The sequence below is a fragment of the Urocampus carinirostris genome, chromosome 10 (assembly GCF_059441175.1).
Source record: "Urocampus carinirostris isolate Australia breed hairy pipefish chromosome 10, RoL_Ucar_1.0, whole genome shotgun sequence".
Taxonomy (NCBI): Eukaryota; Metazoa; Chordata; class Actinopteri; order Syngnathiformes; family Syngnathidae; genus Urocampus; species Urocampus carinirostris.
In genome coordinates, this window is record NC_142358.1 from 15448439 (window position 1) to 15464343 (window position 15905).

General features: G+C 39.2%; 1 protein-coding gene across 1 annotated transcript in view; it reads right to left on the reverse strand.

The window, feature by feature from the left end:
- Positions 1-6919: 6919 nt before the first annotated feature.
- arhgef12a (Rho guanine nucleotide exchange factor 12a) overlaps positions 6920-15905 on the reverse strand; it is a 51177-nt gene continuing 42191 nt past the window's right edge. The window contains exons 35-40 of the mRNA XM_088345294.1: positions 15756-15850; positions 15470-15676; positions 14026-14256; positions 12599-12822; positions 10848-10920; positions 6920-7880 (exon numbers count right to left, since the gene is read on the reverse strand). Coding sequence (XP_088201420.1) covers positions 7870-7880; positions 10848-10920; positions 12599-12822; positions 14026-14256; positions 15470-15676; positions 15756-15850 — 841 coding nt within the window. The 3' untranslated portion in view covers positions 6920-7869. The remainder of the gene's footprint in view (positions 7881-10847; positions 10921-12598; positions 12823-14025; positions 14257-15469; positions 15677-15755; positions 15851-15905) is intronic.

Below are 15905 nucleotides of genomic sequence, written 5' to 3' on the forward strand. Positions count from 1 at the left end.
CATTGTTTTCTCACCTCTGCTGTCTTTCCCACATGCTCAGTTCAAAGAAAAGCAATGGCATCATTAAACCATGACCTTCTAGCCAGCCAACTCAGGCATCTTCTATTATACACAATGGCGAATCAATAGCGGTCTTATTATGACATAGAAATAGCAGACAGCATGAAGACGGTTGGTAATGAGGTCACAAGGACATCTTGCGCTCAATGTCCCCTAAAAGCCCGCCAGGCATCCTCCACTTATTTACAATTCCGTCTTGGTACAAAACCGCTCTAATAAGGTCACGCAATGGAACTGTTGAGTCTTTTCATTGACATTCAGTCTCGATTGAAGCATCGTATCATAAGTGAGAGGGAAAACGCTGCATAAACATGTGATCTTAGTGGTTGGTGCTTATTCAAAAGGAATCAAGATTTGAGTTTTGGCGCAAAGGTATTAGAAAATCTCAATTTGAAAAAAAAAAACATATAAAAATAATAATGCACAATTTCAAATACTTTATATAAAAATTCATATACTTTATAGGTGCATGTTAAGTTTAATTAATAGAACTGATTGAAAAACTAAAATTTAAAAAAAACTTCATCAGCCGAATGTCATTTTTATTAAGACATTCAAAAATATATATATGGTTAAGAAGAAAATAGAAGAACAAAGCCAGGCTATGAAGGAACAGCAGTCGCCAAATGAGTCTTCAGTGAGAGCATGGAGAAAGAGCTAACTGACTATATTAAGAAACTAGCAGCGATGTTTCATGGCTTAGGTGTCATGAACTGCCGTGAACTGGCTTTTGAGTTTGCATACACGATGCCACTGAATGTGAGAGTTCAAATGGCCAGAGTGACAATGATGATGATGACGATGATGGTGACAAGGATATGTCTGCTCGTGACTTTGTCATTTTGAATTTTGCAGGTAAAAACAAAAACAAAACCTTATATGTTGGATTGGTAGCGAATGTTGGAGGTGATGAGATCAATGCAAAGTATTCGAAGCAAAGCTTTAAGAGGTCTGCTGATGAAAAGCCCGTCTTCACATTAAAAGAAAAATATTGAGTCATCCCTACAGGTGATGTGCTCAAGAAACTGTCCACAACACAAAAGTTTGGTGGCACAGCCAGAAGGGAGCACAAGTTTACATTTCCCTGCATTATTGACAAGTGGACTGTCCATTAGTTGGCTGAATCTTTCATTTTCATTTTGTTCTGAGTTTGTGTGGCGCTAGGCCTTGTTGAAGCAAATTGACTTTTGATGATGTTAAAACTTGAAATAAACATTGAACAAGTACTTTTCATTGAATGTATCTATATCCATAATGTTTATATAGCATTATTGTTTGTAAGATTATAATGATGTTTTTTTTCACTTTAATTAGGCACAATTTTAGGTACTTAGGTTGTGATGTGGCTGCAGTTGGTGGAATAGAGTGCGAGGTATTGCACAGAGTGAATCGAGGAAGCAATGTTTTGGGTGCTCTGAGGAGAGAGATGAGCAACAAGAGTATGAGTATGGATGTGAGGACTGTATGAAAGTGTGATTGTGCCGACTGTGTTGTAAGGGGCAGAGACTTGGAGCCTGAAGGCAGATTTGAGAAGGAAATGTTTTTGAGATGAAGTGTTTGAGGAGTATGTTAGGAGTGACACGATTGGATAGATTGATAAATGAAATTGTGAGAGACAGAACTGGAGTAGGAGTGGAACTGAGCAAGAGAGTACTCGGTTGGTTTGGACACATGGAGAGAATGGATGAGGAGCGAATGTTGAAGAGGATTTACAGAGCACTAATAAATATGAGGAAACCAAGAGGAAGGCCGTGATTGACGTGGATGGATGGTGTTATGAGTGCACTGCAGAAAAGAGGTCGCAATGTAGTGGAAGCGAGAACTCTTGTTGGTGATAGGAATGAGTGGAGATGTGTTAGACGTGTTCTAAGGGATGGGCAGGGCACCTGTATTATGCAGCAGGGGTAAACCAGTGAAAGCTGTCGGCCACTGCTGTTGAACAGAAGAGTGTGTAGTGTCACCCAGACCCGAGTGACATGGCCACATTCTTGTGTCCCGTTTCATCTGGAGAGACGAAAGCATGACCAACTTGGGTGCCGAGGTGCTTAACTTGTTTGGGTGTTTGGGCATTTTGGTTGGGCATTGGTCAATTTTTTTTGTGTTTTTTGCTACTTTTTCCGTTTCTTTGTGTATGTGTCGGTCGCCCATCTCAAGGGATATGACCAGGGTAGATAGATAGATAGATAGATACCCCACTGAATTCTGACTAATGGCACAACTTACCCTGCACTGGGGACAAGTTGTGCCACAAAACCACATTTTGTTCTACTCAAAGTCTTTTTAGGATCCAAAGTGATCACTCCCAGGGATGCACAACATCCTAAACTATAAGTACATATTTTAGTTGGAGGCATTTCCTTTAATCCCCTTGTCTAAAGGGCACTTTAAGTAAAAATCTGCAATACATACCCCTCTCCCCTACTTTCAATTTCAAGCTTTTACAAGCACTTCTCAATCCTTGAAATCACATTCAAATTCGAGCATTCTCAACGGTTTCAAGCACCCGTGGAAACCCTGCAAATTGGATGAGATGGAAATTGAATCAGACCTTGTTTTAATGCTTCCTTGATAATTTTTCAAATTTTAAGTATTACTGTAGTCATATTTCCTTATTGTATTTCCTTTCCAATGTAAAAATGCATGAGTAAAAATGTTTAATATATGCCAGATTTTTTTTTTTTTTAATTTTTAACAAAATTTGAACTTTTTACGTCCAATAGGTAAAACACTTCACTCCAAGATAAATCATATGACATACCACTTAACACCAAGTATTTTTCTTCCATCCATCCATTATCTGCACCGCTTAACCTAAGTAGGGTCGCGTGGCTGCTGAAGCCCATCCCAGCTATCGGGCAGTGGGCAGGGGACACCCTGAACTGGTTGCCAGCCAGTCGCAGGGCACACAGAAACAGACAACTCACTTGCTCTTTCATTCCAGGGCACAATTTGAACCAGCCAATTAACTTGACATGTATGTTTTTGGAATGTGGGAGGGAACCGGATCGCCTGGAGGAAACTAACACAGGCACGGGGAGTGCATGCAAACTCCACACAGGGAGGCTGTGGTAGATTGACTTGAACCCTGAACCTCTACACTCTGGTGCAGGGCACTGTTCACCTAGCCGATGTGCCGCCCAAGTATTTATTTTAGCTTACTATAAAAAGGAATTCTATTAAAACTTTTAAATTAAATATACTACAAAACGTATATTTAAAATATGAAATAGGAAAGATAATCCTTAACATAAGCAATATGTTCTGTGGGGGCAAGATTTGTTTTTTTTTGCAGTGTGTCGAGTATTACAAATTCACAAACTAGACAAAATGCCAAATAGTATACACAGCCTGACCAAGCAACATCACCTTGTTTCTTTCCCAGGGTGCTTATATCTTAAGGCAGGTTACATTTAAGACTTTTTAGGATTTTTTTAATGCCTTTTAAAATCAAATTTAAGACAAAGTTGACAAACACACAATTGAAACAAACAAAACAACAAAACATCACATGAATGTGAGGCAATTTTAAACAAATGTTTATTTGAAAACAAACAAAAAAAAAATCACATTTTTGGTCCAGTTGAAAACCATAATGCCAGTTAAAGCCTTATTTTTACAATAATAAATTCAATGCCTCTTGAGACTTTTCAAGTACGTATCCGCGGGAGCTCTGTCTTCCTCTAAAGCATGATGTCCAACAATCTTTGCTTTCAGGTCAGGTGACAGTTGTTTTGAGCCTACCATGTTGACAATCCAGAGACAATGCAAAAAGAACAACTTGAAACTGGCCACTTTTAAATAATGTTCAGCTTCATCTGTGTATTTAGATTAATGGTTAATGATCTTACCAAACACATTTTGTCTTCATGGTTAGCACAAAATTAATGCATATACCGTAAATTCCGGACTATAAGCCGCTACTTTTTCCCCAAACCTTCAACCCTGCGGCTTAGTCAGTGATGCGGCCAATTTATGTAATTTTCCTAACGGCCGCCAGCAGCGCTCGAGTACAAAAGGTAAGATTTAGACCGGTGGAATATATGCGCCGAGGAAGACTGCAACTTCTTGGCTTGTGCATAAATTAAATTAGCGTAAACATAACCTCATTATGCAAAATGCAAAAAGAAAAGCACATGACGCAGCTTTCAAGCTAAAAGCAATCAAGCAGTCCGATAAAGAAGGAAACAGTGCGACAGCGCGAGTGAGGCTGCAGGAGCGTGGGACTACGTCTATATGACAAAGTTTCTTTCCGACACTGAGGAAGACGACTTTGATGGCTTCAGTTCTAAGGAGGAAGATGAGGATGGTTTACCCTGATTTTTACAATTAAGGTAGGTATGTTTTTTTAACAGACCCGTTTACTGTGTTGCGAGCGTGTTGCTACCATTAACTCCCCTGTCACGGGCAGCGTTTGGGATGAAAGTTATATTATTATTATTATTAAAGCTTTGAAAACTCTCTCAGTGTACCGTCTTTCTTTGTAAATATGTGTAAACCATGTATAATCTGTATTTGCAACTGTATATTTTTGTAATGTATTTATTCGAGACACTTATTCTGATATGTTTTGCACGGGCGAATTAAAAAAGAGGGGCGGAACAAACGGGGGGTAAAGGTGTTTGTTGTCGCGGCGGACAATAGTGGATATATATTTTTCCCACCCATACCTTTGGAAATATACACTTTTTTTTCCCTTGGATTACTTTTAACGGGTACCCGGACTCTGCAGGTCTGCATCAAACCTTAAGTACCGGTATCATTTTCCGTTCATTTTGGACTGTGTACTTCAATGAAAGACTTTTAGTTTCAATCGTGGGACTTGATGTCGGGTTTGGATTAATTTTGTGTTTGCGTTACATTTTTTTTTTAATGTGGGCGCATACGGCTTATATACAGGTGCGGCTTGTGTAGGTTATACTCTTAAAATGTGGTGGGTGCGGCTTATAATCAGGTGCGCTCTATAGTCCGGAATTTACGGTAAATACAACTAGGGTACCCACATTTATGCACCTGTCTTCTTTTGTTCGCATGATTATTGCACAATTTATGTAAATCCTACAAACTTAATTTTTCTCCTCAAATATCAGCATGTCTGTGATAAGTTCTTCCTGTTTTTTAATATTGGACACTTACAAAAGAGATTGCATAGAATGCCAGTTTATTAGTTTATATACCATCCCTCACTTTTGTTTGTTGTTTAGACTATTACACACTGGTTACATCATTGACACTATCGGCCATTCATGTCGCTGTTTTTTTTATTTTGCACACCTTTTAGGGATGATCTGCTTTTTGTAACCTAGGAGATTCAATAAAAAGAACAGGAGGGCTTTGAAATCAGATTGCAATTTCCTACCTGAGGTTCGAGTCCTCTCCTGGTTTCATTGCAAGTTGATGTCTTCTCTACTACACTACTGAGTGTCTATTAAACAAACTTATCAGTCTGTTGATCTTGACAACTGACAATAATTGTCATCCGAGAGCAGCTGCATGTACGAATATGTCGCGTAAAGCCGACATGTATGACTTAATTGTGTTACTAGTTTTCATGAACGACCCTCTTTAAAGCACAGATAAATAGCATGGCACCGGCATGGACTTCATCGGGGAATTAATAATGTCAAGTCAAGGGCAGGGAAACAAAGTATGAGGTCTAAATTCCTGATGAGCTAGACTATAAGTGTGTTTTACGTCTAGATAAATGGTGTGAAACACAAGGCCTGAGGGCCACATCTGGCCCGGCATATAATTATATCCGGCCTGTAAAATCATTTTACATACATCTACTATAATGGCCTGGCAGATAACTCTCAAATTACAGGTGCCATAATGCAGTGCTACAGCTACATTGCCGCTGCAAGACTTCGCGAAAACATAGATAGATTTATTTCTCCTTGCATCAATCGAATTAGCTGTAGCCTGTAGAGCGCAGCCACTTATAAAACTATCTACTGACAAATAAACACGTCGGCCAGTTGAAAAACAAGAGCGGGAGGTGCATTATTGGTGAGTCTTAAGTGTCAGGAAGCAGAGAGTTATGCCCGAGGACGAGCGTTTCTGTGTCACAAGGTAACGGAAGGCTAAATGGAAAAAATCAGGGTGACGTTTGTGTTGCTGTGGATTACATGGATGTAAAATCCTCACAATGGCCAAGAGAAAAGTTGATTCTGAATACTGAGCTTTTCATAACCGATGGGAGGCTGAATATATGTATACTGACATTACTGGTAAACCTATGAGCTAAGGAATATAATGTAAAACGTCTCTACGAGACAAAACATCAGGATTAGGTGGAAAAACCTGAACGCAGAGTAGGAGATACAGAACGTTGAAGAAAAACATGAAGATCTATGAGATGTTTTTCACCAAACAAAATTCCAAAGTGAAAAGCACAAATTTTGTTTTTTTTTTCCTCCATATTTTGAATTTGTATAGTTTTGACAAGAGATATTTTAATAGAGAGCCAAGTATTTTAAGTTATTTAATGTTAAGTTTGTTTAGTATGGAATAATATTGTCCTTTTTAAATTCACATTTGTTGAAAAAAAAGGCAAGTGTTTGTTTATTCAATAAATATTTATCCTGTTTGGCCCGCGACCAGAGGTGTGGTTTGAGTTTAGCCCTCTATGCAATTGAGTTTGACACCCCTGGTCGAGATTATTTCCACTGAAGTTGCAGATCTCATCACAGATCACAGAGCATTCCACGGAACTGGGGCCAAATGGAGATAGTGTCAAACTTGCAGATTTTTTTCTTGGCTCTTGGAATCACTTGACATATACCAAAAAAATCAAAATAAGACAGCCTCTCCAAAAACTATCCTGTAAGATAAAAACATGTGATTCAAACAACACATAATATCCTTTCCAATGGATCACGGCGCCATTTATTTATTAACGTTTTGCATAACCTTCCAACATGATCATGGTACAGTACATGTTGAACTTCAAGACAGGATTAGAGCAGATAGCAGGCAGTTAGGACGAGCGGTAGGCCCTCCACGAGGAAGAGGTGTGAGGCCACCAAAAAGCACACGTATAGGGGAGAGAAAAAATAGGAATAGTGTGAAGAAGAGGAGCACATCTATAAGGAGGGAAGAGAAGGAAGGACCAGATCAGAGCCACGACGACTCTTCATTCTGGTTCGACGCCACGCGGGTAATCCACAGAGAGAAGGGGGGGTTCTGTACAAAGGTATTTTACACTGCGAGCGCTGCGAGCCTTGCAAACTCTCACGCCACCTGGAGAGGAAATTCAGAGAGAAAGGAGATGCGCCAAGTAGCAACAGCATGCATGCAATGAAGGAAACACTTTTTTTCTTTAAAAAAAAAGAACCAAACAAAAGGAAAATAAATACATCTTGGGATAAAAAAAAAAATCTTAATACATTATCTTAAATGTTTCCTTTTCTTGCTTTGTGTTTCATATATCTAAATATATATACATACATAGACTTTTATGTATATATATATGTGCTGTATATAAACCCACATTTCTTTGTACATTTTGGTATAAGTTCTCTTTCTTGCAAGGGGGTTAGGGTGGGGAGGATTTAAAGGTGGAAAAACGGGTGATTGCCTTGTGCTGATGAGGAGGCGACTCCACCTCTTAAGTCTCTTGCTTTCCGTAGTGACAAAAACGACTCAGGAAAAGGGGGTGTGGGGGGCGGCAGAGAGGAAAAAGGGCAGGGCTCAGCAGTAAGAGGACAAGCTTATACAACGTCCACTATGTCCCTGGGCACACGTGCACACACAATGGTGATCAACTCTTTGGCCCCCCTCCCGAGCTGGAAAGAACAGCCGAGACGTCCACTATCTCTTATCTGAAGAAAGAACAGCAAAAAGTACTGTATTTATTAAAGGTATTCCAAAACAGATTTATTTTTCAATTAGGCACAGAACGTGTAGTTTTCCTCCCCACAATTATGCAAATATGTTGCAAAATATTGCACACGCCGGGGGGACTCGAGAAATGTTGTCTCAAAAATGACCCATCTTGATTGTTTACAGTAAAGCTATGATGTCATTGAAGGAACACAACACTTTCAAAATGGCGAATTCTATTAACAAAACATACGAGTCCAGCTCCCAAACAGACATAATTGTAGTGAAGAGCAAGCAAGTTTTTAGTGTTGGGGCTGCCGAGGGCTTCTCCGTTTTGTTTGCTCCCGGTAGCTGCCCATTATGTGTTGATGATTTAAGTTTTTTTTTAATACCTAAAGGTTAATTAATAGTATCTAGTGCCTCCTAGTGGTGAAAGAAAATTGTTCAAAATAACAATAACCCCCCACCCCCCCCCCAAATGGAATTATAAGAAAAAAAAAACTCTCGTTGTAGGTTCTCTTTGGTCTTGTGCTTTCTACCACTAGTTTCACTTGTTATTGTTCTAGTTTTAATTGATTAATCCTAATTGTTCTTGGCTAGCCTGGAAATTCGTTGATGCTTATTTGTTGTGAATTACAATTGGCTTAAAGGGACACTGTGTAGTATTTGACCACTGTTTTTGATTTTTTTTTTCTTTTGTTATGTATGATAAGTCAAAATGTAATATGATCCTTAGATAAGGTGGCAGGAATAGAGTATCTTACATGTTTGCAGGTGTATAGCATACATTTATCGAATTTTACGCACTACAAGGCACACCAAAAAGCCTTCATTTTTTTGAAAAGCCAATCACGCACTTCATGATACAATGCGCTTTATACCTGCATATGAATCAATATTGAGGCCCAATAGGTTTCTGAACTATGGTAAGCTGCCGCCAACGTAATCCCCCCCCACAAAAATAGTGCCCATTGCATATATTATTTATATATATATATATATATATATATATATATATATATATATATATATATACTGGACTGTCTCAGAAAATTAGAATATTGTGATAAAGTTCTTTATTTTCTGTAATGCAATTAAAAAAACAAATGTCATACATTCTGGATTCATTACACATCAACTGAACTATTTCAAGCCTTTTATCATTTGAATATTGCTGATTTTGGCTTACAGCTGAAAAAAACTCAAAAATCCTATCTCAAAATATTAGAATACTTCCTCAGACCAAGTAAAAAAATAATTTTATAACAGCAAAACTAAATCAAACATTTGAAAATGTCCATTGATGCACTCAGTAATTGGTTGGGAATCCTTTTGCACGGATTACTGCATCAATCCGGCGTGGCATGGAGGCAATCAGCCTCTGGCATTGCTGAGGTGTTATCGATGCCCAGGATGCTTCGATAGCGGCCTTCAGCTCATTTGCATTTGTATGTCTGGTGTCTTTCATCTTCTTCTTAACTATACCCCACAAATTCTCGATGGGATTCAGGTCAGGGGATTTAGCAGGCTAATCAAGGACAGTGATGCCATGGTCAGTGCACCAGTTACTGGTGGTTTTGGCACTGTGGGCAGGTGCCAGATCATGCTGGAAAATGAAATCCTCATCTCCATAGAGCTTTTCAGCAGATGGAAGCATGTAGTGCTCTAAAATCTCTTGGTACACAGTTGCATTTACTCTGGACTTGATGAAACATAGTGGACCAACACCAGCAGCTGACATGGCTCCCCAAACCATTGCTGACTGTGGGAACTTCACACTGGATTTCAAGCAACTTGGATTTTGCTCCTCTCCAGCCTTTCTTCAGTCTCTGGCGCCTTGACTTCCAAATGAAATGCAAAACTTGCTTTTGTCTGAAAAGAGGACTTTGGACCACTCTGCAACTGTCCAGTGCTTCTTCTGCATAGCCCAAGTCAGACGCTTCTTCCGTTGTCTTGAGTTCAGAAGTGGCTTGACCATGGGAATACGGCTATTGTAGCCCATTTCCCGGACACGTCTGTGAACTGTGGCTTTTGATACCTGGACTCCAACTTCAGCCCACTGTCTTTGAAGCTCCCCCAAATTCTGGAAGCGGCTCTTCGTCACAATTTTGTTAAGGCTGCGGCCATCTCTCTTGGTTGTGCAGCGTTTCCGGCCACATTTTTCCCTTCCAACAGACTTTTTGTGGATATGCTTCGAAACTGCACTCTGTGAACAGCCTGCTCTTTGAGAATTTTCCTTTTGTGTCTTACCCTCCTGATGGAGGGTATCAATGATGGTCCTAAGGACAGCAGTCTTCCCCATACTTGTGATTTAGTTTACTGAACCAAGCTGTGTGTTTTTAAGGCTCAGGAAACCCTCGCAAGGTGTTTCGAGTTAATTAGATGATTCAGGTGATTAGTTGAATAGCCTACTTGTATACTTTTTCATGATATTCTAATATTTTGAGATAGGATTTTTGAGTTTTCTTAAGCTGTAAGCCAAATTCAGCAATATTAAAATAATAAAAGGCTTGAAATAGTTCAGTTGATGTGTAATGAATCCAGAATGTATGACATTTTAGTTTTTTTAATTGCATTACAGAAAATAAAGAACTTTATCACAATATTCAAATTTTCTGAGACAGTCCAGTATATATATAAAGTCATTTCCTAACTTATGTGTCAATCATTAATGATCCCCCTTAGGGTGCAGAATACACGCCGTATGTATTTTTGTTTATTAGTATTTGACGAACACTTAGATGTTTTTTAATTGTTTGCCTTATGAAATATTCTGTTGTTTTGTGCACTATTTTCTACTATTAAATCAGATCCATCGATTAATCGTAAAAATACTCGATCGATTCGTCAATTACGTAAATAATTCTTAGTTGCAGCCCTAGTTGACAATATGAGGTGCTAAATAAACCAAAAATTGTTTAAATTCAATGTCGATATAAAAATTAGACAAGCATTTATCACTTTACCTTTGTTTCCATCAGAGTGTGTGGTTGATCTCTCCTGCCTCTGCCGAAGAACATTGTACTTAGCTTCAACTTCCTGAAAGCAAAAATGAACAAATAATGAGAAAGGTGAATGTAAATACAGTGGCTTGCGAAACTATTTGGCCCCCTTGAACTTTGTGACCTTTTGCCACATTTCAGACTTCAAATAGAAAGATATAAAACTGAAATTTCTTGTGAAGAATCAACAATAAGTGGGACACAATCATGAAGTGGAACACACTTTATTGGATATTTTCAACTTTTTTAACAAATAAACGAAAATGTGGGTGTGCAAAATTATTCAGCCCCATTGAGTTAATACTTTGTAGCGCCACCTTTTGTTACGATTACAGCTGCAAGTCACTTGGGGTATGTATCAGTTTTGCACATCGAGAAACTGACATTTTTGCCTATTCCTCCTTGCAAAACAGCTCGAGCTGAGTGATGTTGGATGGAAAGCGTTTTCAGTTCTACCACAGATTCTCATATGGATTGAGGTCTGGCCTTTGACTTGGCCATTCTAACGTTTTCAAGTTTTTTTTGGCGAACCATTCCATTGTAGCTTTGCTTCTTGTTTTGGATCATTGTATTGTTGGAAGACAAATCTCCATCCCATTCTCAGGTCTTTTGTGGACTCCATCAGGTTTTCTTCCAGAATGGTCCTGTATTTGGCTCCATCCATCTTCCCATCAATTTTAACCATCTTCCGTGTTCCTGCTGAAGAAAAGCAGGCCCAAACCATTAGCTGGCACCACCATGTTTGACTGTGGGGATGGTGTGTTGAGAGTGATGAGCTGTGCTGCTTTTAGGGCAAACACAATGTCTTGCATTGTTGTCAAAAGGTTCAATTTTGGTTTCATCTGACCAGAGCACCTTCTTCCACTTGTTTGGTGTTTCTCTCAGGTGGCTGATGTCAAACTTTAAACAACACTTTTTATGGATATCTTTGAGAAATTGCTTCCTTCTTGCCACTCTTCCATAAAGGCCAGATTTGTGCAGTATTTGACTGATTGTTGTCCTATGGACAGATTCTCCCACCTCAGCTGTAGACCTCTGCAGTTCATCCAGAGTGTTCATGGGCCTCTTGCCTGCATCTCTGATCAGTTTCCTCCTTATATGAGCTGAAAGTTTAGGGGGACGGCCCGATCTTGGTAGATTTGCAGTGGTCTGATACTGCTTCCATTTCAATAGTATTGCTTGTACAGTGCTCCATGGGATGTTTAAAGCTTAGGAAATCTTTTTGTATCCAAATCCAGCTTGAAACTTCTCCACAACAGTATCTCGGACCTGCCTGGTGTGTGCCTCGTTCTTCCTGTTGCTCTCTGCCCTTTAAACAGACCTCTGAGACGATCACAGTGCAGGTGCATTTGTACAGACACTTGATTACACACAAGTGGATTCCATTTATCCTCGTTAGTCATTTAGATCAACATTGAATCATTCAGAGATCCTCACTGAACTTCTGGACAGAGTTTGCTGCGCTGAAAGTAAAGGAGCTGAATAATTTTGCACACACGTTTACATTTTTTATTTTTTAAAAAAGTTTAAAATATCCAATAAAGTGTGTTCCACTTCATGATTATGTCCCACTTATTATTGATGCTTCACAAGAAATTGCAGTTTTACAGCTTGATGTTTAAAGTCTGAAATGTGGCAAAGGGTCACAAAGTTCAAGGGTGCCAAATAATTTTGCAAGCCACTGTAATCGTTACAGCTTGCCGATTTCTGCTCACCTTCAGATGGTTGAGGTTAGCCTGAAGGTTCCGCAAGTGCGACAATACTTGTCTGCTAAAAGATGAAAGGCTGCCGGCGTGTGATGCCGAAGAAAACCTCAAATTGATGCCCGAGTCGGCGGCGCAGCCTTGCGAAGCACTCAGCTGCTTCCCAGCTGGTGACATATCCTCATCTGTAGTGCTCTCTCCTGGACCGCCGTATTCTTCCAGAACTAAAAATCCTGCTGAGAAAGAAGGACATTGGTGCCTTGATGTTTTTTCCCTTTGCAAGAGGTTGAGGGCCAGTGAGGAAGGAAAAGAAAGTAATGGTTGGATAAATTATTTGTTTCCCAGAATGTTGAGTTTTAACTCAAAATTCATTTTTTTCCCTCAGAATTTTGACTTCATTAGAGCTGCACAGAATTTGGAACTTTTTTACTCGCTGCCACATCTTCTGGCTTGTGTCATTGTAGCCTCTATCCGTTTGGGACTTTTCTTCTAATCAAGTGAGAATGCTAGTTTTTTGTAAGCATTTTATTTTTTTCAGGTAAAGTTCCGTCTTTAATATAAAAATATCTGAATAATTCAGAGTTTTTACTCAGATTTGGCACATTTTACTCAGCATTGTCTTATTTCTTGGAATTCTGACTTTTTCTTATAAATTTTTTGACTTATATTGCTAAATTCTGACTTTAAATGAAATGATCTGCATTTATATAGCGCTTTTCAAGTCAATGACTTCCCAAAGCGCTTTACAATGTGCTCCACATTTCCCAATAGCGGCCTTACAGCCATGTAAGGCGCTAACCTGCTTATTGGGGGTATTAGGGGTTCAGTGTCTTACCAAAGGACACTTCGACATGTAACACGGACAAGCCGGGATTCGAACTGGGTTCCCTTGATCCCAAGACGAGCACTCTCCCTCCTGAGCTACTGCTGCCCTAGAGTGGTGATTATGAGTTTCCTTTGATTCAGGTGAGAATTATTGCTTTGTCTAAGCATTCTGATCCTTTTTTAATACTAAAAAAAACTACCTTTAGTGTAAGTATTCTCATTTTTCCCCACCAAATGAATCTCACATTTTTGTCAGATATCTCACATTAAACTCTGCATTATTTTATTGGAATCCTGACCTTTTTTTTTTTTGTGATTCTTACAATAATCTTTGAGTTACGATTTTTATTTCAAAGTGTGACTTTTAAAAAACTTGGAGAAACAGTGAATTTGACTTAAGAGAGTCAAAATTCAGTCAGAACTCTAAGTAAGATTATAGCAAAAACCCTGCCATTAGCGCCCCCGCCCCATTGTCCCTAATCCTGCTCCGTAGTTGCGAGACCACATCCTTAATCCAATAAATAACAAATTAAGAAATGAAGACAAAATTTTAGTAGGTCTTTATAAAAACTATTTCATAAGATGATGCTAGTTAGCTGTTGATAAATACTAACCATAATCTTCAGGGGAGTCAAAGAAACCCGTGTCGCCGGAACCCAAGTCCTGGGTGGCTTCCTCGGTCTGGGAGTCGTTCCTCTCCGCGCCGTTGTGGACCATCACGCGTTTCTCCACGGGCGTCCTCAGGGAGGTGGTCCTGAGGAGGCGGCCTCCTGAGGAGCGCTTACTTCTCTCTGCAGCCTCTTGTGACATGAGCTGCGTCACCAACACCTGCTTTAATGCTGACACTGCCAAGAAAAGTCCAACTTTACTTAGAAGCAAACACGGCACACAAGTTCAACAAGACCTGCTAATTAAGTACAGCCAGAATTTTCCTAAGAAACACGCACAAATTAGCAAATTTCACAAGATCCTCTTTTAAAGGAGAGATTTATTTGAAAATTTAACAGTATGACATGCTCCCATGTTTGGAGAATAAATCTTGTTAGCATTTTAGCGTTTCTCTAAAAGTTTAAAGTGTTTCACTCAATATTTTATATCATTATGCCTGAAGGTAAGCCATAATCAAAAGAGATGCATCACCAACTCTCTGCCTTTGCTACAAAATTCAAAAGAATCGTTTTAAGTGATGTCAAAAAATAAAGCTATAAATCCGTGCCAACACAAGCTTTAGATTTTAAGCTTTAACTTGAGCTAAAATCACGAGTTATAGCAGATAGAAACCTATATCTCAACATTAATAAGCATTAACTACTACAGTGAACACTCTAAAGCCTTAGCACTAAAGCACATATTGTTATATGATGGAAAAAAATGATACATTTCTTAGAGTATGATACAATTCAATAATTATTACTGTATCAGAAGTGAAAAATTTCTGCCTGAACAAGATACATTTTTTCAAAGCTGACACAATCGTTTTTATGAAATGAAAATGAAATGATCTGTATTTATATAGCGCTTTTCAAGTCAATGACTTCCCAAAGCGCTTTACAATGTGCTCCACATTTCCCAATAGCGGCCTTGCAGCCATGTAAGGCGTTAACCTGCTTATTGGGGGTATCAGGGGTTCAGTGTCTTACCCAAGGACACTTCGACATGCAACATGGACGAGCTGGGATTCGAACAGGGATCCCTTGATCCCAAGACGAGCGCTCTACCTCCTGAGCTATTGCCGCCCCATGAAATAAAAATATTACTGAGTAATCGGCCCATTAATCAACAAGTATTTAACGGGTTTACAATAATAACATTAATAATTAAATGCTAGACAGAATAAGAAAAAGATCAAAATACAATCGAAGACAATATTATTTTCATAAAAACATTCTAATCTTGCATGTGAATTATTTGAACAAGGCAAATACAAACAAACAATCTGCAAAAATTTGGGGTGATGTTGATCATTTTGAATGTGACATAATGGTCAATATAATTGACTTAGCACTAAAGTACAGTTAAGAATAAGTATAAAGTGTACATATTAGTTTTAATGCTCACATGTTTTCAGTGCTTCATCTGCTCTAGATGGAAACACATTAAAGGAGTCTGTGTTGCCCTCTTCAGGTTCTTGATACGAGAGCTCCTGGTGCACAAAACCCTCCTGCACCTCCTCTTCTTCCTCACCCGCCTTCTCCGTCTCAAATGGATTATTAGTAGGTCGAGGGCTTGGAGTTACGCGTCTCACAGCCGGACTGCTTTCTTTATCTGAGTATATAGTTAGTGATATGCTTTAACCAAACAAGTACCATGATGCTCTTAAAGGGAGCATGGGCCAAGCCATTACCTGTGGACTGAGTGCTGCCAGTGGAGGTGCGATCAGGGTCTTTGATTAGTTTAGCAACACCGCTTGTGATGAGCTCTACGCCATCTCGGTCTCCACTGAAAGACAAATATGGCCGACTTAAAAGAAAAAACTATCACACTTAATAGAATC